General features: G+C 34.8%; 1 protein-coding gene across 2 annotated transcripts; it reads right to left on the bottom strand.

The window, feature by feature from the left end:
- Positions 1–1,341: 1,341 nt before the first annotated feature.
- Positions 1,342–23,352, bottom strand: LOC132561089 (SWI/SNF-related matrix-associated actin-dependent regulator of chromatin subfamily D member 1-like). Of its 2 annotated transcripts, XM_060225819.1 has the most exons (17): positions 23,283–23,352; positions 22,540–22,642; positions 16,331–16,360; positions 12,262–12,376; positions 11,933–11,975; positions 10,690–10,812; positions 10,168–10,230; positions 9,375–9,434; positions 9,003–9,125; positions 8,563–8,664; positions 7,309–7,470; positions 6,697–6,794; positions 6,240–6,294; positions 5,112–5,192; positions 4,332–4,454; positions 2,430–2,531; positions 1,342–2,076 (listed from the first exon to the last, which is right to left on the bottom strand). In XM_060225819.1, exons 1-17 carry the CDS (start codon positions 23,349–23,351, stop codon positions 2,023–2,025), a joined length of 1,506 nt encoding a protein of 501 aa, XP_060081802.1. In that variant the 5' UTR covers position 23,352; the 3' UTR covers positions 1,342–2,022. The 2 variants fall into 2 exon arrangements, with proteins under 2 accessions (XP_060081802.1, XP_060081803.1); XM_060225820.1 differs by lacking the exon at positions 16,331–16,360.
- Between the last annotated feature and the right edge of the window lie 2,593 nt (positions 23,353–25,945).

Consider the following 25,945-nt stretch of genomic DNA (forward strand, 5'->3'; position numbering starts at 1 on the left):
TCTCGTGTTTTTTAATGTCAATCTCTCTTAAGTTCTCAATCTATTTCTTTCAAACTTGGTAAAATTGATGGCTATGACAAGGGATTGTGTTTTCGTTAACAGTTAGACTCAATACTTTTTGATTGAGTTAGTGTCATTTTTTTCACATTTGATTTAGCACAAAGATTTCTGTTCCCATTTTCCTGCAATTTCTCTTCAACTTGATAGGCTTTTAAAACATTATATAAAATATGGTATTCCTTGATAGCAATGCGATTTTTCTACGTTGGAAGAGTTATGGCCCTTCGTTTATTATTATTACTTTTTCTTTCTTATCGTGTGCCAATATATCCTCTCCCGGTCGTTCACCAATTTCTTTGACATTTTCCCATCTCTTTACGTTTTCAGACATAATTACCGTTTCCATATTTGGATTCTTTTGGACAGGATCATGAATATTTCATTGGCATGGGATGGGTACGTGTTGTTCCACCTGTTGTAGTCTTGTTAATTCATTTCTCATGATTTTGGGAATGACTATCACAATGGTAGGACCCCTAGACCTTTCCAATCGGGGTCTTAACAACTCTTTAAGTTTCAGTAGTAGGGCCCCCTAGACCTTTCCAATCGGGGTCTCAACAACTCTTGATGTGTCAGTAGTAGGGTACCAGTAGACCTTTCCTATCAGGGTCTCAACAGCTCTTGATGTGCCAGTAGTAGGGCACCAGTAGACCTTTCCTATCAGGGTCTCAACAACTCTTGATATGTCAATAGAAGGGCCCCAGTAGACCTTTTCTATCGTAGTCTCATCAGCCATTATGATGTTTCTCAGTTGTACCGTCCAAGTAAACTTTTCCAATCAGGGTCTCAACAACCCTCGATTCGTCACACTGGTTAAGTTCCAGTAGAACTCCAATCAGGATCTCAACTACCTTATGTGTCAGAGGTAGGTGCCCAGTAGACTTTTCAATTGGAATTTCACCAACCCTTGTGATATGTCACAGTGGTATGGCCCCAGTAGACCTTTCCTCTCAGGGTCACACCAACCCTTGTAATATGTCACAGTGGTATGGCCCCAGTAGACCTTTCCTCTCAGGGTCACACCAACCCTTGTGATATGTCACAGTGGTATAGCCACAGTAGAACTTTCCTCTCAAGAGTCACAACATCCCTTGTGATATGTCACAGTGGTATGGCCACCGTAGACCTTTCCTCTAAGGGTCACACCAACCCTTACAATTTGTGATAATGGTAGAATTACAGGTTACAATTACAGGTTGATCCTACCATCTTCTGTAACCCTGTAGTGAAAATTATCACCTTCCCTTAACCTTTACTATAGACATAACACTAAGTCATTCACACAGTGTCACGAGATTTATTTCCTGTAATATGTACATCAAATATACAAGTTTTATCCAGACACTTTGTCAGACTACAAAAATAAGTGCAACATGAATAGAACAAAATGATGATTTTAACAGGACATTTGTCCTGATGATATCTGAAGTATGACAGAGTTAAATTCATTCACATATTCCTAGTCTTGGTATACAATAGATCTCAACAAGTTAAATGATCTTTTGTCCACTGGTGATTTTTACGTTTATAAAAGTATCCATCCAGATACATCCTTAATTAAAACTAGAATTGTTTTCTCTCTTTTTTTGTTGCAAACTCTATTTATGAAGCATGCAAATCCACTCCAAGTAATCTATCACAACTGGCTTGATCTCAACCCAGAAGTCTATAGAGTGGACTTAAATAAAACTTGGCTTTATCTATAATTTAGATCCCATACTTTATCTACAGTCTAGATCCAGAACTTTACCTAGTCTAGACCCTACTTTATCTAGATCCCAGACTTTATCTACAATACATATGAAATTGTTGTTGTCCTTGGCCAGCACAGCACAATATCTACTACCAAACAATCCTAACAGAAAATGCTCCAGTCTATAAATCTGCCACACAGACATGGTGAGAGCCTGCTGAATGAATGTCTAGATGACGATGACGACGATGATGATGATGATGGGTGTGTTATGTATTGCGTATACCCAGTGCCTGCTCCAATTCCATTCGTCTTTGCTGTACCTAGAATAACCAATATGAACAAGTGTCACTAGAATGTTGATAAATGATCAAATAAAAAAAATTGATCAATTAAAAACAAAAAATTTGTAATACATTGAGTCAAAATTTATATGAAAGGAAAGAAATATTATGAAGAGATCTTGAACAAAACAAAAGTCTGCATTCATGTGTAACTGTGTACAAATAAAGTACAGAAATGCCTATTTCACAGAAATCATCCAGAAGCAAATGCATATGCTCTTTTTGTCAATAAAATGAATCATTTGTCCATTCGAAAATAATCAAGCATAGCTGTCTTTCTCTTTTAAAGAAAATGCTTAGTATGTGAGGCAGTATAACAGTGACAGTCCTACCTTGCCATAGAAGTATCGACAAACCGCCTCCTGAGACCACGGTTTGTAGTAATAATCAGCTCGTCTCTCCTCCTCTGGGTTGCCAGCAACATCTGTGATTGTCTGAAATTATAAAATAAATAATTATTATATATATTTGAAACTTAGTGCACTTTTTAATTTAAATACACTGGGAGAAAGATTACGCTGAAGGAATTTGTGCTCAAGGAGACATTAATTTTTAAAATAAATACGATAAGAATTCAGTATGTATGTTTAACGGTAAATAATAAGCAGGACTGAAAAGAATGAGCAGAATGTACAGTTTTTATAGCTAATATACTACAAAGTATATGCCTGCATCTCATTGCAATCATACCATCGTAAATACACTTATAAATCTATTCAATCACCATACACGATGATGTATAACAATCACAAGTAAACAATAAAAATTATTATAGATATATAACTGTCTACAACGTTAATATACAAGCTGAGAGAGGTAAAGCTCATCATGATGAATGCATATAAAAAGAACAGTTTATGAAACTCAGTGTGTTTAAGATATACAACACATACCATATGGAAGTCAAATAGAAGATATTATCAGTATAGCAACCATTATATGACCCAGGAGATATTACCAAAGTTGGTTCCTAACATTAGATTGCATGTTTGGGAGATTCCTACCTTGTGGACACGTGTTGGGAGATTCCTACCTTGTGGACACGTGTTGGGAGATTCCTACCTTGTGGACACGTGTTGGGAGATTCCTACCTTGTGGACACGTGTTGGGAGATTCCTACCCTGTGGACACGTGTTTGGGAGATTCCTACCCTGTGGACACATGTTTTGTGATTCCTACCGTGTGGACACGTGTTGGGAGATTCCTACCTTGTGGACACGTGTTGGGAGATTCCTACCTTGTGGACACGTGTTGGGAGATTCCTACCTTGTGGACACGTGTTGGGAGATTCCTACCTTGTGGACACGTGTTGGGAGATTCCTACCTTGTGGACACATGTTGGGGAGATTCCTACCTTGTGGACACATGTTTTGTGATTCCTACCGTGTGGACACATGTTGGGAGATTCCTACCTTGTGGACACGTGTTGGGAGATTTCTACCTTGTGGACACATGTTGGGAGATTCCTACCTCGTGGACACGTATTTAGATTCCTACCTTGTGGACACATGTTTGGAGATTCCTACCTTGTGGACACATGTTGGGAGATTCCTACCTTGTGGACACATGTTGGGAGATTCCTACCTTGTGGACACATGTTGGGAGATTCCTACCTTGTGGACACATGTTGGGAGATTCCTACCTTGTGGACACATGTTGGGAGATTCCTACCTTGTGGACACACGTTGGGAGATTCCTACCTTGTGGACACATGTTGGGAGATTCCTACCTTGTGGACACATGTTGGGAGATCCCTACCGTGTGGACACATGTTTGGAGATTCCTACCTTGTGGACACCTGTTGGGAGATCTCTACCTTGTGGACACATGTTGAGAGATTCCTACCTTGTGGACACATGTTTTGTGATTCCTACCTTTTGGACACATGTTTGCGAGATACCTACCTTGTGGACACATGTTTGGGAGATACCTACCTTAAGGTCACATGTTTGGGAGATTCCTAACATGGGATTACGTGTTTGGGAGATACCTACCTTAAGGTCACATGTTTGAGAGATTCCTAACATGGGATTACGTGTTTGGGAGAGACCTACCTTAAGGTCACATGTTTGGGAGATTCCTAACATGGGATCACATGTTTGGGAGATACCTACCTTAAGGTCACATGTTTGGGAGATATCTACCTTAAGGTCACATGTTTGGGAGATACCTACCTTAAGGTCACATGTTTGGGAGATACCTACCTTAAGGTCACATGTTTGGGAGATACCTACCTTAAGGTCACGTGTTTGGGAGATGAGCCAGTTATTTATGAATTCCTGGGGATCTTTGGCAAAGCTAAGGAAGAATTCACGATTGGTCTTCAGCTGGTTAATGGTCTCCACAGTCTCATGAATCTAAACACCAAAATACAATTTAACCAAATGAGATACACAATGATCAGACTAAAGCAGCTGTTGTTAAGGTCCTTACTCTTTCTTTGATCACAGCTGTTTTGGTGTGATCAAAGAAAGAATAATGATATTACTAACAGCTGTTTTGGTGTAATTAAAAAAAGAGTAATTATCTTACTGATGGTTGCTCATTTGTGAGCAAAATTTCATTAAGTTTCATAATTAAAATCTATGAAAAATACACAAAAACAAGAAAAAATTGCAATATTATTTGGAAAATATTTCATGGTAAGGACAAATAAACAGTTTCAGGTATCAGCCTTACATAAAGAGTATCAGGGAACTAGAGAAGGAAGCCTCGCTTCAGGATAAAGATTATGTCCTCTCTTTAAAATGAATAACTATTGATTTGGCCTTCTATCCATATGAAACATAAATAATGCATTGGTTGAAAAAGGCAATTAAGTATTTTAAAGCCTGGAGAAGGGGAAAACAGACTCATTAGAAACTGGAGGAAAATTGTTCTGTAATAAAGAGAATCTATCAGGTCCATGACCTGTTGAGTTTAGTGAAATTATCCAATGTCATGGGTGGCTTAAGTACTAAATCATAACTTTAGATGTTATAGTACACATGGTGACACGATGATGCTTGACTGACCTTGGAATCGAGGCTTGCTATTTCTTGCTGACTCTGTGTCGACAAGAGGAATGAGTTCATTTGCTGCTTCAGCGTATCATCCTGAAAGTAAAACTCCTTACTAAGTCATATTGAAATTTTAGAAGCTTTTTACAATTATTTTCCAGGCATTAAAATAACTTTCTTCTGATGTCATCAGCAAAGACAAACAAAATGTGTTTTATATTTGAATTAAAAGTGACAAAAATCATCCAAAATTCTATCAACATATCTACACAGTCTAAAATGTATTTTCCGAGTTATAAGCCATCCGATTACACAAGCTGCAGAGATGCTTTTTACTGATTCTTTATATTTTATCTACATTTAAGCCATACCAGAATATAAGCCGGTTTTCTTATGAAGTGGTAACCGTTACCTTGACCAAAGTTTTGCAAATAAATTATACACAAAAAGTCCTTTATTTTAATTACCGGTATTTAAAGAAATGTTTAATGGCAAATATTAAACTTGTTTGACTTGGGTGCCTTCAGAATGTCTACACACAGATATAGGTCCTGACATTATGTACAGTTTTTTTTAACAACATCTCCATTGGTGTCTTTACTGTTAAATATTAACAAAGGCCCTTGCATGCTGACCAAATTCCTGTAGTTCCATATTATTTCTTGTAAGTTACAGCTAACGTCCAAAGATATCATTGTGATTCATATTAAAAGGTGTCACTAATTAAATCAACAAGAATGTTATTTTTATTTCAATCATCAAATTGTCCTGTATACAATTGCAAACAATGGTTATCTGATTGGCAGGTACTTGTTAAAAACCTCAGTACGGTTTTGTACTGGGACCCTTTCTTTTTTTTTATCCTGCTGATTTTTTTTGTTCACATATAAATCACACCAGTATATAAGCCGCATGCCCGACTCATGACTCATTCAAAAGGATTCATAGACATGTAAATTAATGTCTTTCTTGATCTGTAGATACATAAATTCATGTCTTTCTTCATCTTTAGATACATAAATTCATGTCTTTGTTGATTTGAAGACAAATAAATTCATGGCTTAAGAATGTCAATAGTTCTAACAAATATAACAGGATTTTAAAGCTCTTTTTTACGGTGACTAGAGCATGAATCTGACTTACAACTTCCACTTCAATATCATAACAGGCAGTCTTCCTCGAATCTGGTCCCTCCACACTACAACATAAACAAACACATCTCACTGTCATCTTATCATCATCTCTTGTAAACCATTTTTTCACGTATAACAGTTCCAGAACATCTTAATTGGAGATCAATATCAAAATCCTATGCCAGAATATAACATGGAGTTCAATTATAACCAAAACTTTCTGTTGAAATCTGTAACTCACTGTATGCTTCCTTTGACATTTTCTACACTTTGTAATTTCTACCTCACAAGTTCACAGCCACTTGACTTTACACATCAGATTTTTATGTTATATACTCAAAGTATCGTTGATCATGTCAGATTTAATTTATGATGATCATTGTGCTCTGAGATTTTGATCCGACAGTTGCATAATTAAAAGAAAACTTAGAAAACCTGAGAAGATGTGATTTTCGGATCTGACTTACACAATAACATGATTAATGACAATGGGATCAGGCGGCATCAGTAGACTGTGTAGTTTCCCTGGTATCTCGGCAAACTTCATCCTCGGTGTCTCAAATATCTATAAATATTATGATGTAGTGTTAAAGGTCGCTACTGTTGTAAACAACATGGATATCTAAACACACTGATGTCTATTGTACTGACAGATTACACTGATGGTATTATACAGGTAGCTACTGTTGTAAACAACATGAATACCTAAACACATTGATGTCTAATATACTGACAGATTACACTGATGGTATGATACAGGATGCTACAGTTGTAAACCACATGGATACCTAAACACATTGATGTCTATTGTAGTGACAAATTCCACTGGTGGTATGATACAGGATGCTACTGTTGTAAACAACATGGATATCTAAACACATTGATGTCTATTGTACTGACAGATTACACTGATGGTAAGATACAGGATGCTACAGTTGTAAACAACATGGATATCTAAACACACTGATGTCTATTGTACTGACAGATTACACTGATGGTATGATACAGGATGCTACAGTTGTAAACAACATGGATACCTAAACACATTGATGTCTACTGTACTGACAGATTCCACTTACTTGTTCCAGGTACTTGTCACAGTTGATGAACTCTCGTTCATGTGGATCCTGCAGCTTATGTGTTTTAATGTATTGCCAGAGGGCATTAATAATGACAGGACGAGTCTGAGTGTGGACACCCAGTAGTCTGGCAAGTCGTTGGTCTAACTTAAACTGTGGTGGCTGCAATTTTAAGAACGAATAATCAAAATCAAGACTCTTGGGTTGATTGGTAGGAGTCATATTCAAGATTAACTGTATCGTTGTGGGTCTTCTATGTTTAGTAAATGAGATCTATGGTATGTCTGCATGACTTGGTCTCCTTTAGGATGCCTTCTTCATACAAAGTCATATGGGGCTCCCTACAGAGTGTTTCCTTTATACAAAGTCATATGGGGCTCCCTACAGTGTGTCTCCTTTATACAAATTCATATGGAACACCCTTGAGGATGCCTTCTTCATACAAAGTCATATGGGGCTCCCTACAGAATGTCTCCTTTATACAAAGTCATATGGGGCTCCCTACAGGGTGTCTCCTATATACAAAGTCATATGGGGCTCCCTACAGGGTGTTTCCTTTATACAAAGTCATAGAGATCCCTACAGAATGTCTCCTTTATACAAAGTCATATGGAGCTCCCAACAGAATGTCTCCTTTATACAAAATCTCATGAAGCTCCTATAAGGTGTCTCCTTTATACAAAATCTCATGAAGCCCCTATAAGGTGTCTCCTTTATACAAAATCTCATGAAGCCCCTATAAGGTGTCTCCTTTATACAAAATCTCATGAAGCTCCTATAAGGTGTCTCCTTTATACAAAATCTCATGAAGCCCCTATAAGGTGTCTCCTTTATACAAAATCTCATGAAGCTCCTATAAGGTGTCTCCTTTATACAAAATCTCATGAAGCTCCTATAAGGTGTCTCCTTTATACAAAATCTCATGAAGCCCCTATAAGGTGTCTCCTTTATACAAAATCTCATGAAGCTCCTATAAGGTGTCTCCTTTATACAAAGCCATATGGAGCTCCCTACAGGTTGTCTCCTTTATACAAAGTCATAAGGGACTCCCTACAGGGTGTCTCCTTTATACAAAACTATATGGGGCTTCCTACATTTAAATGAAGAACATGCACTTTGTATTTTCAAATGGTGGCTTAGAAAAGGTGAAAATTAATCGATATAAACAAGTTACATTACTGAAATTGTGAAAGTTAGTAGCCACAAAATAAAGTTGGTTTACAGTAACCTAAACAATTCTGATCCATTTATTACCTGATAGTCCAGCATTAGCAGAACTGTACATTTAACATTCTGATCTCCTGGACGTTTCACTTGGAATCCGTCTGTTTCCTGTGTGGTAGGTGTCCTGTGCCACTGATAACAATAGAAAACACATTATTATAGTCAACAAGCAATTCAACATCTTTCAAGATTTTCCCCCAGTAAAACACAGTATCCCGACCCTGGCTTTTTAAAGGAGTACTATGCAATAGTGTTTTAACAAGATAATTGAATGAATTACAGTCCCTCACTGACGCACTGAGTCTGATACATTTGTATTTGTCCAATACATCTGTTCTACATCCTGCACATCCAAATATCTCCCAGTATTGGGATGCATCCAAAATACAACTCGGAGATATCAAATCAACACTGTGTTTTCTAAAATGAATATCCACTTAGTCATTGTCTGGTCTACATCTAAAACTCACCTCCACTAAGTGATTGTCTGGTCCATACAAGTCCTTGTCAAGCTCGATTACAAGACTTTTGAAGAAAGAGGAAAACTTTCTCTTGACCTTGGCTGGGTCACTTCCAAGCTTAGCACTCATTGACTAACAAAATAAAAACATAGATGAGGTATAATTTTGTAACATTATAATGATAACTTACATGATAAACTTGTGTATTTCCTTCAGCATTAACTCATAGTTTAGTTTTTTTCACCAACATAACGTCTATTCTATTTCTTCTATTTGAAAATAAGCACCAATCTGGGAGATGAAGAAACTTCTTGACAATGATGTTGTGGTTTAGTTTTTAAATAAAATGATGATATTAATGGATGATCAACTCTGGCTTACATCTTCAAGGAGCCTTCCTTCTACTCTAAGCTCCCACGAGGCTACAGATTCCTCTCCGTCCTATAAATAGAGGTAATAAAAATCAATTTAAACATCTTTGAATTGTTCATATTTTTACTAAAACACTTACTTTTCAAGATAGTCATGAAATAGACTTTAATTTTCCTTGCCAACTTTATTTTCTTTGTTATAAATTTGTCATTTTTGTTGATCTTTTTCCAAGGCATATATTCCCTCATCCACAAGAATAGCCACCTTTATGTATTCAGCATTCAGGATTATGTTTTAAAGGAATCAATATATCACATTTCTCTATTTTTTCTAAAGAATAGTTTTAATGAGAATGAATAAGGAAGCTCAATAATCATAACATCTATAGTTAGAACCCTATAGAACTGCCTATCCCCGATATTATACCCTTCTTTCAATATACTCCCCCTCAACTTCATGTCCCCCAACCCCTAAAATTTCTTTCATATAATGTCCCCATCCCCCAAGCTAATATGTCATTGTTTATTTTGTCCCCAACTAGTGTCAACATTGTCCGTTCTTCATGAATACATCTTTATTATCAAACTTTGGACAAAATGACACTGGATAAACAAAGGCAGTATAATGAGGTATTAAAAACCTGAGACCAGTTTTCCTTTTCCATTAAAAAATATGCACACCTTATTTTTCACTTCTGTGGAGCCATGTCAACATCATAAATTTAGAGTAATTCTGTTTTCTCATCAGATAGTTTACAAAAGTGTATTGAGCCACAAAATCTAGTAACATATTATACAGTTACCTCCCCTTCAGGCTTGACCGGGTAGAATGTGTTGGAAATGAAAATACGAAGTTTTCTTTTTTGCTGAAAATATAAAGAAGCAATTTATCAACTTATCTGGTATAACATGAAGTGGTTAAATGAAATGAACTTAACATACCGAGTGAGAATTGCCTCTAATCTTAGCTTCATATGTACACACACAAAACCTTGATACACCAGATTTCTCATACATGGGTCCAGTTCTCCTGAGCTTTATTAAAACTATTAGTTGTTTTAGGGTTTTTTAATCATTTACTATATAAGAATTACCTTTACTGGTCGAGCTATTTCGATAACTTATTGTGTTGTGAGCTCTGATGGATCCAAACCTTTATACATATAATCCATTTTTTTTGTGAAACACTTTCTAATATTGATCTGCTCAGAGAGGTCACATGACCAAGCCTCAGTCAATAAAAAAGGTGGTTACATCAGAGTTACTCACAGTGAAAGATAGAGAAGTGATTCTGGGATATAACAATGACATCATGTAAGAATTACCTTCATTGGTCGTTTGAGAGCTTCCTGAATATCCAGTCGCTTTCTCATGATGGTTGTGTCAAGTTTTCTCTCAAACGCTAACAGATCCATATAGGCTTGTGACTCTGGCACCAAGTCCCTTACCTGGATAGTAAGTAACAAGGTCAAAAGGTCAACTATTACATAAAGAATAATGCAATCACCAAGATCATGCTGTCATTAAATTCACTTCTTATAATCATCAAATAGAACAATGTGGTTACAGTAAAACTGACAGTAAAGGTCCTTGTAGTAGCTGGTCTCTACCTCACTGAACAACTTTGAGGTGGTGTATACCGATGCTCCATCGACTGAGCTAACACAAGATTTTACCTTTAGTTGTATGCGATAAACATGTGAACTAAGTAATCAATGGTAGATTATAATGTTAAAAATGAATCTGACTTGGACAACCAATACCCAACATAATAATATGATATTGATATACTATAATATGGAATTTTACATCAGGCCTACCAGATTCACCAGATAATTATGCTAAAAGATTTTTTCCTCTACTGATTTTTCAATTACTGTATACATAAATCAAATGTATTACCCTATGTTCAATGACAGTTAGTTTTTTTTTAAATTTGCATATAAAGGTGTTAATTAATGATTATGAAAAGAAATTCCATATCTGTTGATCAACATCAGGATATTTTTGCATTATATATGATGACGCATGAACATAAAATGCTGTCACCTGTAAAAAAAAAATGGCTTCCCGCCTCAATCAGCTGGCGATTAATGATACTTATTTTGTAATTCTGAACTGACTTTATGACTTATCTAAAAACATTTGCCACACCCATTACAAAATTTAACTGACTGTGTCACTACTGTCACTGTCTGCAATCATGTATTCATGTTTACAATATGAACATTCTCTTTTTCAAAATTCTTATATTAATGTTATCAGCACTGAACTTTAGATGCATTTCCCGAACCAAAGAACGGGTCAAGCTGGACATGGGACATTGACTGTGAATATTGGGATAGGATAGAAACGTAACTTGAAATGTATAAAACTTGTACGATTATTAACAAAATTAATGTTTTTACTGTGATGTCCCTTTAAGTCCTCTAACCTCAGACATCACAGAACATTAAATTTAGCCTGTGGACTTTATATACCTGATAAACATTCCTACCTCTAGTCGTAAAAATATTTTGTTGATGGTATGAGAGATAATTAACATATACTGGCCATTAATTCACTTACTCTTTGAGGAAGAATTTTATCAGCAACTTTCTTCTTCTTCTTCCTAAATTTAAAGAGACATTTGGTAATGGTAAGTATACAGTATAAAACTCATTATCAAAACAATCTACATTCACACCAGTACTTTATATGTCTGACCAGTGGTCCAAATAAAAAGCTTTTAGGGTTCAACAATCAATACAGATTTTTCTGCTATCAATGTCACAAATATTTCTTTACTATCAATTGCATAGCATGAAAGCATAATTTAAGGTGAAACTAAACATTTGTACAAAGAATGTGTACATTACAAACAAATACTGATTTAAAAATAAGAAAATGCTCTTTACGTCTTCATGTGTTGGGCTGCCCGGGGGTCTGGGGGTCGTTTCCGATCCATAGGTCCCTGCATGCCTGGTGGCCCTGGGGGTGGGGGCATGCCTGGGGACATACCTGGTCGCATACCTACAACAAAGTATAAAGGAAACAAGATATTAAGTTGAACAAAAGTAAACACAAAACATCTGTAGGATCTTGTATAAAGACATTTTGTTAGAGACTCTAACACATATATAATTAGGTTTGTTAAAGTGCTACATCAGTAGTGAAGCTGTAAAAACAAGTAAAATACAAAAACATATAGAAAACAATATGACAAACATATATGACATTAGTAATATCATCATGAAATCTCTAGTCAAATTGATGGAAGTCTTTGTACATTTAGGCCAACATTGATAATGTTTCTCTTAAAACCTATTGGAAATTCGAAATAAATACAAGTCCGTACATAGGGAGTATAATTTACAGATCTAATGTCTATTTCTAAATAGTATATCAATCTAATTAATAATGTCCAGACTTGTTGTTTGTTGAGGTATTGATGAAGTTCACTATCAGTATTGTTTATGAACATATTCAGCATCGACAGTTCACTGTCAATATTGACAAAGGACATATTCATAAAGTACATACCGGTATTCAGTCATGACAAAATTCACTGTCAATATTGAAAATTTAAAAGTACACTTTCAGCATTGATAAAGTACACTTTCAGCATTGATAGTGCAGTCAAATATAAATTTTGTTTAAACCTATTCTAATTTAAAGATGAACAGTTGATATCAGGCTTTTTGTATACATATGGCTTCAACTGGTGTATTATGGTAAGCATTGACAGTAAGTAGAACACAAACAGCAATGAGAAATTTATAATATCATGAGACTGCATTCTCAGTATCAAATTTTATATAAATGTATAAACTTTTTGAACTGAGAAACAGATTCAACAACTTCAAGTACAGAAACTACTGAAAGGCTAAACATGTTGATAACATACATTATCGGTAACTTTAATTGTAAGATAGAATCCATCACATGCAAAACAATCAAGTATTATAGAAGATGACTATCAACTGCTAAATTTGAAATTTTGAATACATTTTCCATCAAATCAGTGAATTTTTTACAAAATATATGATTCAAAAGACAATTACAAATTCCAAGTCAAGAGACTGTCACTAGCATTGGTACTGAATATTGAACCCATGACAAAACTTTTCAACACATTACAAATGGTTTATTTTGCTACCGTAAAAACCCATGCATGAAAAATCAAAAGTCCAAAAGTAGGCACATTACATAGCTACAGAATTATTCTTAATTTTTTTTGTAGAAATTGCAAAGACTTTGTAAGGCCGCCATAATTGATTATCTGGTATGCCAAAACTTATGAGCAACAAAAATAAATAGCATAATTACTGTATTCATCAATGCAAATTAACCTAGTCAACATCATCATGTGACAGCAACTAGCAAGATTGGAAATTACCGATCAGTCGCCTGTATAGAACATATCTTTTGAAAAACTTTTTAGACTGTTGAACATCACAATGGAGAAACCATGTACACATTTGTCTACTTGCTTGTGTATTGGCAGAAGTTGACGTGTTAGTATGTAGAGTCTATATTAAGCCTTACGACTACAGATTTATCATCAATTAATTTTGTCCTCAGTGGTGTTTACGAAACATATCTGTGAGGCTTAGATTTTATAGTTGTAGTTATAAAAAAATTATTGGCTGAATACTCTGGTAGGTTTTATTCCCCTATTAAATCAACAGATAACAAGATGACTCTGCTAACAGTGCAATACACAATTACAAACATGTACTGTCAGCATTTATGGAAAATTTTTGTCTCCACAACTCAATAAACTTGACAAACATAAAACTCTGTACAATAGTATATTACATTCATATTAGAATACTGTACATCTTTTGATGTTGCTAATTCTGTGAGTATTTTAGGCAATTGTGTCTGAAAACCCATCACAATTACCCATGGTATTTGTATAAAACGTACACACATGTGCCCAGCTGTTGATGATACAAGTATTTAATGATTTATTCTAAACACATTCCTTTTGATGTTGCTTACTTTTAGTATTTTACTGTGAACAATTGAAGACACTGTCTCCCTTGTGATAGACAGTTTACAATGCTGCCAGTGATCCAGAAAAATGAACTCTCCATTACTCAATCATTTATTTTACAAATCTTAACATAAGACTTCGTGGTCATATCTAATGTCGCTAACTATAAAATATATTTTCTGAAGATTCTTTACGACTCTTGCTGTCACTGATTATCACTTATTCACAGCTTTTAGACAGATCACACTAAGAATAGCTGTCAATGATACCCTAACTCTGTTTGTTCTGTCGTATTTTCCCACCCCCAAGAACCTTCTGCAAACTAGAGCAATGCTGGTTTGTGATTGACAAACATCTCTATCAGAATATTTATAAGACCACCTAGTCTGTCAGTTAGGTAAGTTTTTAGTATAATACTTGTTTGGCTCATAGCGAGAGCATACATACATGACACTGTTTTATAAGATGGCAGCATTGCTTAAAGCATACCACTGCCAACAGTAGTCCCTGATAAATAGTTGGAGTATTTCCACCAATCAGAAAGCTAGCATTGGTAGTATCAACTAGTTCCAAAGGCTGTGACAATAGGCTGAAACCAAACCTGTGTTTCATTTCGCCTAAAAACCTTGTCACTGTATTAAATCTTCAGTACTAGTAATTACCTGGTAAGCGATGTCTAACATTAACAGTTTTCTTATGTTTTGTGCAAACCCAGAATATACTCTAATGATTATCACAATGAAGCCCATCATATGTTTTAAAGCAGGAACAGTCTTTTTAAAGTTGTTTTCCTAAACTAAAAACCAATCAAAATTCATCTATACTACTTAAGTTGTCTCCTGTCTCTAACCATCTTTCTCTCTATCCCTACTTGGTAAATTTTCAGAAATAAATAACATAATTAAAGAGTATTCAAAGAGCATGCTTGGGTTTGCCTGTTTGCTTTCAAACCACTAATACTGATTATAATTACCAGCAAATAAATCAGGAGACCAAAATGAAATATATATGAGACCAAAATAAACGACATGTATCATAAGTACTCAGGCTCATCAAAAATGGCTAAAAAATACACTCCCAGGACAACTCTTCAAAACTCCATCCAACAATAAATATTATACCGATATCAAATCTACAGTCAGCATTAAAGCGATCTCAGCCACGTAAAATAGGAATACCAGCAACAATCAGCATAACATCTACAACATGCAAACTGAGACACCCATACCGTCTCTCACAGACACTTACACCTACATCCTCTTATCACTTTATTCTGAATTTCATGTTTAAGAGGGACATGCATGAATTTCAAAAATATACATTTCGATAAAATGTTTATGATTTTTTTTCAATTTGGTCATTTTTTTCACAGAATTTTTAAAGAAGTCAGTTATTCCTATTTCAGAGTACCAAATTATAGATTTTACTTCAAAACTTCATAACAATAACATATAAGTAAAAGTAAAGAAAAACAGCTCCAACAAAGTGCTTTCTTTTATAAATTAACATATGTATAATGGAGATCTATCATCTACAAAGTATATCATGAATCAGACTGGTATTGATGGTTTAGTTGTGGTATCATAAGGTGATTGTTCAGTGATGCGTTTAACCCACCAACAGTCTACAGATCATTGAGATAACATGCACTTTGGTGCCTGCAAATGACAAACCATATGTAACTTTCTAAACCCCACAAATGGAGAATTAAGTCTTCTCAAACATTGAGGTGATATTAGTGGTAAGAAAACACATACATTATGCCCATTCTACAACTGATAGCTTTCATCGTTTGACATAATTTTACTGTATCAAAAGAGAAAATAATAAATCAATTCCATAAACATTCAGAGGGTTCAATTTTAAAATCAATTATAAAAGTAGAGAAAATCAATGGAATGGCGCATGCAGATTGATCAGGGGCAAAAACTACAGTATAAACAGCCAACAAAGCGGGGAGCATCCTCAGCATTGTAAATACTCACTCTGTGAGTCACCTTTGACCTTTCCACCAGCTGGAAAATTACAAGGTCAAGGTGATGATTTATTGGTGATAATCAGGACCACTGATAAGATTTCTAAAATAATCTTACACATCACAAATCAAGTATAAACTAGGTTTCAATACATGAATGCATGCATTCAAATACAGGAACTGGTTTAAAAGTTGGTGGCACAGTACTTTTGAGTTAATAGTGGATATCAATAACAAAATGTAGGGACATCAACACATATCACAAGTAAAAGCATGTACATATATGTTGTAATCAATCAATATGTTACATAATTACTAGGCCAACAATTTTGACTAATGTATCTTCATTTAGAGACAAGGGAATTCTCACACGCTGCCCGATGCTGGATTTTTTGTCTGCATCAAAATGAAAGGCGACTTCGAAAGTCTTGTCTGACCATGATTTGTCTAGTAACTTGTCATATTCAGTATTCTTTCACTCATAAGTCCAAAATTGAAAGGAGGCTATTAGAATCAAATAAAAAAATCTGGAAATGAAAATAACTGAGAACTTTTTTACACAATGTTGATATAAATATGATATGTAAGAAGAAATGAAACCATGACTCCTATACATTCAACTGAGATTTATATCAGTCTAAGGCTGACATCCTGCAGCATCTCCTCATCTCCTCGAATGTGGTTATGTTACAGGATTTCAAGTGAGATTATTAATCACGTACAGGTAACAGTTCTATCATAAATATTTAAATCTATAGTAATGTGACTTGATCTGTAAAGCAAATAGATAAATATTTAAGAAAGATATAATTCAATAGCAAAAAACATTCTGTTGTACACATATTTGGGAAATCAACTTAAACTTAAACATGATTTTACATATAGGTATTGAATTTGGATCAAACAAATAAAGCAGTTTTGATCTTTCAATTCTTTTGTTAAACTAAAATAGCAATTTTATCAAAACGCAAACCAACCAAAACCCAAACACGTATGTCCAATCATTGTATCAGAAATCAATAACATAACCGTCTATAATTTGTCATGTCAACTATCATGATCCTTGTACATCTACATTGTATATTTCAGTATAACATTTAAACCTATGAGACTCACATAACCTTGGGGACAGATTCATTACACTATACATGATTATCATGCACTAAAAAAGCCTTAAATAATGTAATTATGCATTATTCTGCATCTGGTTTAGATGTATTGTTGCGTTATGTCCTATTAACAGCTAACATCATTAAGGATGTTTTAGGTGTGGTTGGTGGAGCAAAGCCAGAGATCTTGGAGAAAGTCTACCGACCTGCAGCTACTACCTTGCGACTGCCCCACGTACACCTTGACCATTTGACCCAGAGGTGGAGGGGTAGTGATAAAAGGTCAGGCTCTTTCATCACTCTGCCACCATTGCCACTTGGCATCTGATGGTATTACATAAACTGACTATTGAAAGTACTAAAAAAGCATTCCTTCTGCCGAAATCAGATTTCTGGGTTGAGCTAGCTATTGTCAAAGCGACCATGCCCACTCACAAAATAACTTATCATCCACACAGGCAACAGGTTAACAACAAACACCAACAAATGTATTTTTAAGTCATAAAAAAGTCTAGACAAAAATATTGTATTTGGTCCCTTAAGCAATGGTTTATTGTCAAATTTTCATAAAATAACTGTCATACAAAAATCATATTATCAGTGACCTTGACCTTGGAACCCTGACTTTCCATATCTTTGGTAATATTTCCTAGACCTTTGAACTCTGACACAAGAACTCTACTGAGGTCTATTCATGTATTACATTAGTAGGGAAAAAATTCTTCAGAAATGAAGTTGCTGAATTGAAGACAATCACTTGGTACAAGATAGGTCAAGAGGAACATAAGTAACACTGACCCATGATAATAAAGCACAACCACAACAAACTGCAGTCTAGTTACTGTGTGTGCTTGTCATGCATGGCACTTACAACCAATTCAAACAGCTGGCAGAGTTCTTTTTAACTCATTATCTTTAACATACCTGTACATATAAAATACACAGTATACATGGTTACATGGTACACATGTGACAAAAAGCGCACACTACCAATCCACCAATCAGACAGGAACCGACATAACATCGTTAAAACAATGGTTTGACAGAATTTACATGATAGTTAATGTAGATAACAAAATAACATTCTGGACTCTGAGTTAACTGATTTGCTGGAGAGGTCAAAGGAGAGAATAGAAAGTTAAGCTAGGTCTTCTTCAGGCCTATAGAAATAGTGCTGTTTATTCTCCTGATTTTCTCCAGGTCTTAATCAAATATAATTATTATGGTTTTTAAAGTCTTAATACTGTTTGTTTTGAAATGAAGTCATCAAGTCTTACATTAGTCATACATGATGACTGTTTAGTAAACACTGTGGATTTTGAGAAATGACACCAAGACAATCTAAGACCTGAAATCTAGTACCAGTTTGTTAAATCTATATCAACCCCGAGACAAAAATGACTTTAACAACTTCTTTTGAAGTAAATTATGAAATATCTTGAGTGATGGACATGCCTTATTAAAAACATGCAGCGTAACACTATCGATTTTAAGAAGCAACAGTCTATAAGCATGTACATAGTTTCTACTGCTGGACTGAGTCATCAGATTCCAGTTCCATGCCTTATGTAACAAATATTTTTAAGTTTCAAAGAGATAACTTGTCAATTTTTAAGAAGATCTCTGATCATGGTTTAGATGGCTCTTTAAAAACCCAAAGTTCAATAACTCTTCCACATTGTTGGAAAGCAGTGATTTTGACCATATGGTTCCCTTGTAACTATGCAAAGTTAGAAAAATCCACTCCTCCGCTAGTCTAGACGAGTCAAAGCTACTTGTGGGCGAGTGATTTGTTTCAGCTACTTGTCCAGTGGGCGAGTGAAATTTGTAGTTCTGACTATTGGATATTCCATAATAAATGATGCGCATTAACTTAAACACTCTTAAAACTAATTTAGATCCACTGATAGTCGATCAAGTATATCGATATAGTATCCTTGTTTACTTCACGTGTCAACGCTTGGGCTGATCCAGACTATGCAAAAACCTATTATGTCACCACAAATGTTGTAAACAAGATTGTTTTGTGTACATAGTTACTGTCAAAAAGTCGATGTTCTCGCTTGCGTTAACAGTGAATTAAATATGAGTAAAACAATAAAAGCAAACATTGAGTTGAAACATTTGATACAGAAATTGATAAAAAAAGTTGTGCTCCTTAAATTACGTTTTGTTGCCTTTTTTTCTTCGGGTGAGTGAATATTGGATTCGGGCAAGTGAATTTCAAGTTTCACTTGCCCCACAGACTAGTAGCTGAAAATATATTTTTCTAACCCTGCTATGAAAACACTGAAATTGAAAACTGCTCCATATCAAAAGGAACAACCTGACCATTTGATCGATGTTTTAGAAAATTGAAAATTAAGAGATATCTGAAAAAAAACGATACTGAATGGACAAAAGAGGGTAGATAAAAAGTAGACAACTGTTTGTATTTCATAGTGGGCAAAGGAATATCTTTGGTTGATGCATGTTGCTAGGTCTTGCTGATAAAATGTCAGCATGTTTTCAATACCAACAAATCATTAGTATAACTAGAAACCTTTTGATTCTTAAAAGAAAAATATTTTTTCATGTATGGTTCATTTACAAACACTACAACTGTACATAAATGCATGATCTTCTAAATGGCTCTAACGATCAAAGCTTTACTACTGAATCTGTCAATCAGTGACAGTCGTTCTCAGTCAAGCAAGCTTATATACTTACTGGCTTTGCTGGTAGGGGGCACTGCCTGTCCTGTTACAGACAAGGGTCAAAATCACATAAAAACAAGAGAAGAAAAAGCTGCAGAAAATTCAAACTTGTCGCAAATTCTTCACACACTGGCTGAAATACAACGTTTCTATGTGAACTTTGCATTTAGTTAGTGACCACAGAAGTTGACTTGTGACACAAGGAGTAAAGGGCTATAAATTTAGGTGTCACAGACAAGGGTCAAAATCACATAAAACAAGAGAAGAAAAAGCTACAGAAAATTCAAACTTGTCTAAAAGTCTTCCCATAAAGACTGAAAAGCAACATTTCTATGTGAACCAGACATAAAGGGCCATAAGGTTAGGTGTTAATAATACTTTGTTTAAAAACAAATGCCTGATTTACATACGTTATATCTAAACAACTTTTTGTCAAATTAAATCTGGTCATGGTCTTCAAAATCAAGGGTGACAGGATGTTTTAAAAGGTATTGAGCTAAATGACCTTAAAATCAATTTTCACATCTGTCTATATCTATATGACATCATATTTTATATTCAAAACCTGAAATTCAAACTTTTAAATAATGATCAAAAGTAAAGAGTATCAGGAGGTTCAAGCATTTTTTTTATAATTTGAGCATGTGAATTCTATGACAAATATTGCGTTGACCAGATGAAGTCAGGTGAGTTGGCAACACTGGAACACCTGTACGAAAATTGAAGTCAATTTGAATAATTTGATGGGGACCAAAGTTCTTGCCAGTTTTCAGACGCCATGGAAAATGGACAGCAATCCAAATCTGGATTTCAGTTGTATATCTTAAAGTTAAACTATATATGCAGGGTAGCTGCAGTGGTACATCATGGAAAATTGATTCTACTTCCTTACAATGGATTCAAACAGTTATAATTCTACTATAACAAAAAAAGATATACTCATAATCTATCCAACAACATATTTACAGTTTAACATTTGTTGCACAGTTCTAAAGATATTTACGACAACAGCTGCCAAACATGCATGACAAAATCTGGGATCCCAAAGGATTGATATTTCTGAGGTACCTCAGTAATAATATACCTACTTAGCTTACACACATGAATGTATCAAATTTCACAGCCACATTAGTAAAACAATGTTCATATGTTTAATGATATCATAGAGAAAATCAGTTGTCAATAATGTTTGATATACAAAAGTGATATTACAAAATTACCCTCCATTGATTTGAGGATTTTGTATGTCCAATATTACCCCCATTGATTTGAGTATCTTGTATGGTCCAGTATTGCAATAACATACAATATTACTGTTCATTGATTTGAGTATCTTGTATGGTCCAGTATTGCAGTAACATACAATATTACCCCCATTGATTTGAAGATTTTGTATGGTACAGTATTACTGCGATATTACAGTAATATTACCCTCCATTGATTTGATTATCTTGTATGGTCCAATATTGCATTAACATACAATATTACCCCCATTGATTTGAAGATTTTGTATGGTACAGTATTACTGCGATATTACAGTAATATTACCCTCCATTGATTTGAGTATCTTGTATGGTCCAGTATTGCAGTAACATACAATATTACCCCCATTGATTTGAGTATCTTGTATGGTCCAGTATTGCAGTAACATACAATATTACCCCCATTGATTTGAGGATTTTGTATGGTACAGTATTGCAGTAACATACAATATTACCCCCATTGATTTGAGAATTGTGTATGGTCCAGTATTGCAGTAACATACAATATTAACTCCATTGATTTGAGTATTGTGTATGGTCCAGTATTACTGTGACAATAAATTGATCTTTTGTTACCTGATAACATACACGACAATCAGTGAAATTTTATACCACTCCACTACTTAAGGATAAATTTCTAATCATGACATAATTCAAAAGTCTATTCATCTGTTTCAAACGTTCAAAACTAAACAAAAAGTTGGACAACATTTCTTACTATATAACTACTACTTAGAAAGTAAAACCCATTTCACAGTGTATCATTATAGAGCATCAATTGAGCAGAAGGATGTAAGCCTCACATACAACACAACTAAATTCTTTCAGCAGAAAATGATGATGCTGTCAACAACAAGATTTTTAGTAGAAACAAATAATTCAAATATTAACATACATATATCTAATATCTTTACTTTAAAGTGATTTTTGAGACTCAGATATAGGAGTTTTGGACCTTTCCTGTGGGACTAACTCAAATTTTGAGAATTGGAGTCACAATATTTTTTGGTAACCATACTCATCAAAATTTTTGAAATAGTACTATAAACAAGAAAACCCTACAAACATTACTGCTATACATGTTTACAATTGTATGCTGTACTGCATTTGGAAATAAACTGAATAATGGTTGTTCTATACATATAAACATACCTGCGTATGGGTGTGGAGGCATGCCCCCATGAGGGGGAACTCCCATTCTCTGTGGTCCTCCAGGCCCCATCTGTTGTCCTGGGTATCCACCTGGTCTTGGACCCTAAAAAAATCCCAGTTTATTATAGCAGTGTACTTGTAGGTAAGGAAACACAGATCATTGTCACGTATATAATCCCTGTTACAAAATGAATGAAACTTGGTTATTGTCATGAATAATCTCTGTCACACAGTAAATATAATAAAGATTCTCTGGCCAATGACCACCGATGAGACTGTAACAACAAATGGTGTCAGGACCCAATTGTTGATGTGGCTATAGGGAAACATGTAGCTACTAGTGCCAATCTGTAGTTATAATAAATATGATCCTCAACATTTTGTAACTAAGCCGTAGTGCCTGTATAACTAAATACTTAAGCTTATGTTAAATTTCATGTTTTCTGTATGACCAATAGGAGTTATCAGCGCTTATGTTTCTTATTTTCATTATTATTATTTCTGCAAATCATATTTGTTGCTTTTTAGTGTAACACATAATGGACTAGATTTTAGTAGAGTTGTTTACATTCTAGATACAGGTGCCTGTAGTAAACGCGACACAAAAATATAAAATGCATCCCCTCCCCGCTTTCCCGACCCGGTTTGTTAACATAGCCGGCTAGAACAGAAGATATAAAAGACATGGTTATGAATTATCATTCACTGCACGTCGTCAAGGTACAATATAAAAATATACGCACAGCTGGGTATCCTTGTTGTTGATAGGGTCTCATCGGTGGTCCTTGACCAGGGAATCTTTGAGGCTGCATTTTCTTTTTGTTCGTGTAGTTTACAAATGAAGTAAGCGTGCGCACATTCGTTTTCCGTTTCCGGTCGATACTGACTTATGGGACGAGTTGACTTGAAGCTCAAGATACGAGCTTTTTCTATTTCCAGGTGTGATATTCTGTGATTAATAAAATTAATACACACTCATTGAAGCTCCAAATAAGTCGCAGTAATGTATGTTCCTTAGGTTAGAGGATGTACGTTCAGAGCAGATGATACAATAGTTTTCTAACACAACATATACGCATCGTTTTGTCACAGTCCCTACTTCACTCGTCCAAAGAAAATATGATGTAAACATCTATGGACGTACATTATGGATCTTAAAGCCACTTACCGAATATTTTACATTCTTATTTGCTGTTTTGTTGTGGAATGGTAGACAAATTCATAAAAAGATGATCTTCTCGTTTTTTAAACCCACATTTTACATATATTTTTTTCTTTATGCAGAAACTCTCGATGATTAAAAACGACAACAGCAACAACAATTAAATAATAGAAGATATATATACATGTATATATATGTAAAAATAATGAAATTGGGAACATTGCGAATTTTATCTTTTTAACAAAACAAACAGCTGTCTTTAATCTCGTCCAAGTATGTTTCGGAATTCATCCTTACTACAAATAAACTGTGTTAAACCAGTTATGGACTGGGTCGGCCCTAGCGTTGCTTTGACCGATATTCAAACTAAAGGGGACTACGAAATTTTCCCAGTTTGAAAGTCGTAATTAAAGATACGTAAACATCTATCAGGGACGTATGATATAAAAATGTCATTTTCGATAATCAAATATCAGTTACGAAGAATCCTGCACTAACATTGCTACGGCCTTGCATTTGTATTTAAAAAAAAAACACACATTTGCTTTATTTAGATTGGGCCAGACAATGCTATAGGATGCTATAGGTATCTGTTGTAGTCTACAAAGAGATTACCCATCATAACATGTCGGACTTATTTAAAATTTGAATCCGTGATAGCATAAATATTCATGTTCAAAACCACAAACAAAAAATAACCACTGTTAATGATTATTATAAGAATCAGGGTGTGACAATTCAGTTTAACAATATCTGTTGAAATAAAAATGTAACATTTTATTATATGAGTGCATATAGTCAGTCATTTCAAAGGACGCGCCAGTAAACTCAAAACTGAAAATCCTTGTGGTTTGTATGGACAGGTGTGAGCTATAACCATTTCTTTCATGGGCTAATTTCTCATCGTCTGATTTGGTCACTGACGAAGAGTAAGATCGAAACTGTTGTAAGGTGTAGTTTAATTCATTGTTTGGTTCTACTCTAACTAGAAGATCATGACGTTTGAAGGCTTCTTTTTGGGGCAATGACACACCAACCACCCCTACTTTTGTGTATTTCTTATATGGGATTCCGTAAAGTCGTCTGTGTGGGTAAATATTTATTTGCATACATAGTACACAGTTTCACTTTAAATTCGATGCAACAAATAAAACCAACCTGTCGAGGGGTATTAGTAAACAAAACCCCACCAAATTACACAGCTACATTTTCACAAAAAGCTGAAATATGGTGAGATTTCGAAGCTAATTTGCAATCATATTTATTTCTGCGGGAAACCATGCGTTATGTCTCCTTAGCGATTATTGGGAAATCCAGACCGACATGACCGCAGTCTCTGTCAAGTAAACAACAGACATTATCACAGGTCCTCATAATATTAAGTCATTATATGTAATCGAGATCCCCTAAGGAGTGGTTTGGAAATTGGAAACATCCAGACGTGGAGGGGGCATTTAGATCAAAAGAGAACGATTTTTAATACACTAACGTAGTTTTTTAACAGTGAGCTTGCAAATTCTCTGCTATAGGCATAGACTGGCTAGATACAACACATTATGGCAGGTCACAATAGAGGATGAGACTACAAGAAAAGTGAAAATCCAGTACATTGGTAATTATTTCAATAATTTTGTTCTTTTCAGTCACCAAATTAAGATGGATACACGCATCTGATTGTTTGTATCATTCAGATTTAAAAGAATTAATATTGAAAAAGAAAAAAGTAAATAATTGTATGTATATGTACATCAATAATTCTTATTCCTCATTATCAGAGGTTGTAGTTATTATAACGCTCATTTTCATAATGTTGATATAAATTATCACATTAGAAAATTTCACCACAAAAGCACACTGTGAATATGTCCCTTTGATGTTGATGGTTGTAACAAAATTGCAAGAATTATGGATCAAGTTCAAGTTTCGGGTCAATAATGAAACCAACAAGTTAGAGTATACTAATTTGCAAGGACCAGAAAAACATTTCTTATTAAACAAATATCAGACAGCTGATTTGCATTTAAAAGATGAAAGATCAAAGCACATTTAAGATGTATGGGATCGCTTCAAGGTCATCACAGCTCTTCTAACATCGGATAATCCAAATTCAGATATTTTTTGGACACGTGCATTGGAGCAAACTGTCTGTACGTCGTATATGCAGTTATTGCGGTGCCATATCACTGAACTTATAAAAAGACACAAAAATGTTGTGCAATTTACACAACGAGGCCTCGAAAAGGC

This window comes from Ylistrum balloti, unplaced genomic scaffold, assembly GCF_031769215.1.
Source record: "Ylistrum balloti isolate Yb309-2 unplaced genomic scaffold, AGI_CSIRO_Ybal_v1 Utg371146, whole genome shotgun sequence".
NCBI classification, from domain to species: domain Eukaryota; kingdom Metazoa; phylum Mollusca; class Bivalvia; order Pectinida; family Pectinidae; genus Ylistrum; species Ylistrum balloti.